Source organism: Hipposideros armiger, unplaced genomic scaffold (assembly GCF_001890085.2).
Source record: "Hipposideros armiger isolate ML-2016 unplaced genomic scaffold, ASM189008v1 scaffold_646, whole genome shotgun sequence".
Classification (NCBI taxonomy): Eukaryota; Metazoa; Chordata; class Mammalia; order Chiroptera; family Hipposideridae; genus Hipposideros; species Hipposideros armiger.
In genome coordinates, this window is record NW_017731996.1 from 1014446 (window position 1) to 1017560 (window position 3115).

A 3115-nucleotide genomic window follows, 5' to 3' on the forward strand; every position below is an offset into this window, starting at 1 on the left:
TTTATTGGGGAGTTGGGGGAGGGGAACAATGTTGGGGAATCGGGGAAGGGGAACAGACAAGTTGCTGTCCTTTGGTTCTTCAGTCTAGTTGTGGAGGACATTGCTTCACTGGCCCATGTTGGTATTATTATTGCGTTCTTCCCGGGTGAGGCAGATCAGTCGCCGGCCACTGGACAACCGCTCATAGTGGCTCTAGGCAGCTCACGCCAGCTGCCGGCCGCTCATGGTACCTTACGGGGGCCCACTGCAGCTCCACTGCAGCCTACGCCGTCGCCAACGAGTCATGGCAGCCCAGCTCCAGGTCGAGCTATTGTTCACCATCTTAGCTGTAGAAGGTGCAGCTTCACTGGCCCTAATGTGGGATTTGAACCGGGGCCCTGCTGCTCAGAGCTGGCGTCCCAAGCCAACGCGCCATTCGGCTGGCCCTCTTTGGGAGGTTTAACAGTCATAATCACACCAGGAAACAGATGGCACATTCAGAATAGGGATAATTCAATGATAGTTTAATTATGAACTACTTCCAAAGATAATAAGGATGAGGTATGGAAAACCACAATGATACACTTCTCTATGTCCAGTAACAGTGGCTAGTGCCACCCCTAGGCCCAGAGGACCTACCAGAAGAATGTTCTTAGTCCATTTAGGCTGCTATAACAAAAATACTATAGCCTGGATGACATAAACAACAGAAATTTATTTCTCACAGTCCTGGAGGCTAGGATATCCAAGATCAAGGTGCTGGCAGATTTGATATCTGGCACATTTGGTGTCTGGTGAGAGCCTGTTTCTTGGTTCATAGATATCTTTTTGCTGTGTCCTCACATGACAGAAGGGGTATCTTTTATAAAGGCACTAATCTCATTCATGAGGGCTCCACCTTCATCACCTAGTTGCTTCCCAAAGGTTCCTACCTCTAAATACTGTAAAATTGGAGGTTTGATTTCAACATAAGAATTTTGGAGGAACACAAACATTCAGCCTGTAGCAAGGAAGGAGAGAGGGCTAATTCTAGAGGAATGATTGGAGGTACACAGACAGCCCAAAGCCACCTTAAAGAGAGAAAGCTGGTACAAGAGTAATCACTGAATTAGTGTTTGTTGAATGAATGACTACGTAATCTCTGCTTGAATAGTCCCTTGTGTTGTATTGAAATTGTCAGATGTTTTGGTTGTATTCCCCACGAAACTGTTAGCTCCAAAAGGATTAGGACTATATCTTATACCGATATTTTCAGTGCCTGGCATGAACAGACGACAAGTGAAGGATTGAGAGAACTTAATATTTTTCAAGATACAACAAAAACTACAACAGATGAAATCTATTCAGTTAACAGTTGGAATAAGTGGTTTCATTACATATAAATTATTATTAGAATAAGGAAAATGTATCTTCAGATATCCTCATCAAGTAGTTTGATGCATGGCTTCACCACTTTTATGTTGAATTTTTGTACATGTATTCTAACAAAGTTTGTTTGGGGGTTGTTTGCTAGGAGGAGGCATCCCCCTACTCTTTGGTCAACCTCTGCCTGCACGTCCTGATTGCCAACCTGGAGAAGTTGTGTTTTAAAAGATCTGATGGAACATTGTGCCTTCCGGAGCATTGGAGTTTTCCTCAGGAGTTAGCTGATCGGTTCCTTGAGGTGATGACTTGGCAAGGTAATGATAAGGATCCTATGTTGTGTACTCCTATAGCACTGTTTACAATTGGAAAAGCACTTTCACATGGAATTCCTCTTTTGTCCCTCACAACAACCCGGTGGGAAATAGAAAAATTATTCCCATTTTGTGTGGAGGCTGAGTCTCAGAGTCTTTCTGGGATCACTTGGAAATTGTCTTACTTCAGAGCTTGCCCTGCTATTGGCTTAGCAGGGTAGTGGAGAGCTCAGTCAAGTCACCACTCGTCTATCTGCTCCCTAGCTGCTGAAATGCTGTTGCTGTAGTTTTGTCTCCTATTCTTTTGATTGTGAATATGAGCCTTTAAGTAATTTTCCTTTACCTTTCATTATAGTGGAGTTTTCAAAGGGCTGTATTTAATTTGCCATGTTACAGATTTCTCTTAATGAAAATTTTTAGTAACAAATTATGGAGATGTAATTCACATGTAATTCACCCATTTAAAGTTTATAATTGAATGATTTTTTTTTTTAGTGTATTCACGGATTTGTGTAGCTGTTATCAATAAATTTTAGAACATTTTCATCACCTCAAAAAGAAACTTCTTACCCATCCCTCTTAACCCTGAGCAACCACTAATCTACTTTCTATCTCCATGGATTTGCCTATTCTGAACATTTAGTATAAATGGAATCATGCAATATGTGGCTTTTTGTATCTGGCTTTTTTCACTCAGCATAATATTGTCAAGGTTCATCCATGTTGTAATATTAATCACTACTTCATTCATTTTTATGGCTGTATAATACAAGCATACCTTGGAGATAATGTGGGTTTGGTTCCAGACCATCACAATAAATTAAGTATTGCAATAAAATGAGTCACATGAATTTTTTGGTTTCCAGTGCATATAAAAGTTATGTTTACACTCTATTATATTAAATGTGCAGTAGCATTATAACTCAAAATTATTTTCTTCCATTCTATGGATTGTGATTTCACTTTGTTGATAGTGTCCTTTGGCTCACAAAAGTTAATAATTTTGATGAAGTCCAATTTACCTCTTTTGTTGCTTATGTTTTTCGTATCATATCTAAGGATCCATTGCCAAATCCAAGATCGTAAAGATTTACACCTATATTTTCTTCTAAGAGTTTTGTTGTTTTCACTCTTACAATTAGGTCTTTGGTCCGTTTCGAGCTTTTTTTTGTAGGTGGCATGTGGTGTAAGTCCAGATTCATTCTTTTGCATGTAGTTACACAGTTGTCTGTCCCAGTACTATTTATTATTGCAAAGACTATTTTTTCTCTATTAAATGGCCTTGTCACCCTTCTTGAAATTCAGTTGACCATAGATGCATGGGTTTATTTCTGTACTCTCAATTCTGTTCCATTGATTAACATGTCTTTTTTTTTTTTTTTTTAGCTGAGCCATCCTGCTACCTATTGGCAGCTTAGCGGCTGCTCAGCTCGGGCTGGCCTCGAACCGCTGTTGCTCAG

The 3115-nt window shown here is 40.1% G+C and overlaps 1 protein-coding gene across 1 annotated transcript in view; it reads left to right on the forward strand.

The window, feature by feature from the left end:
• ZYG11A (zyg-11 family member A, cell cycle regulator) overlaps positions 1 to 3115 on the forward strand; it is a 57032-nt gene that overhangs the window by 4402 nt on the left and 49515 nt on the right. Inside the window, 1 exon segment of the mRNA XM_019625933.1 lies at positions 1493 to 1658. Coding sequence (XP_019481478.1) covers positions 1493 to 1658 — 166 coding nt within the window.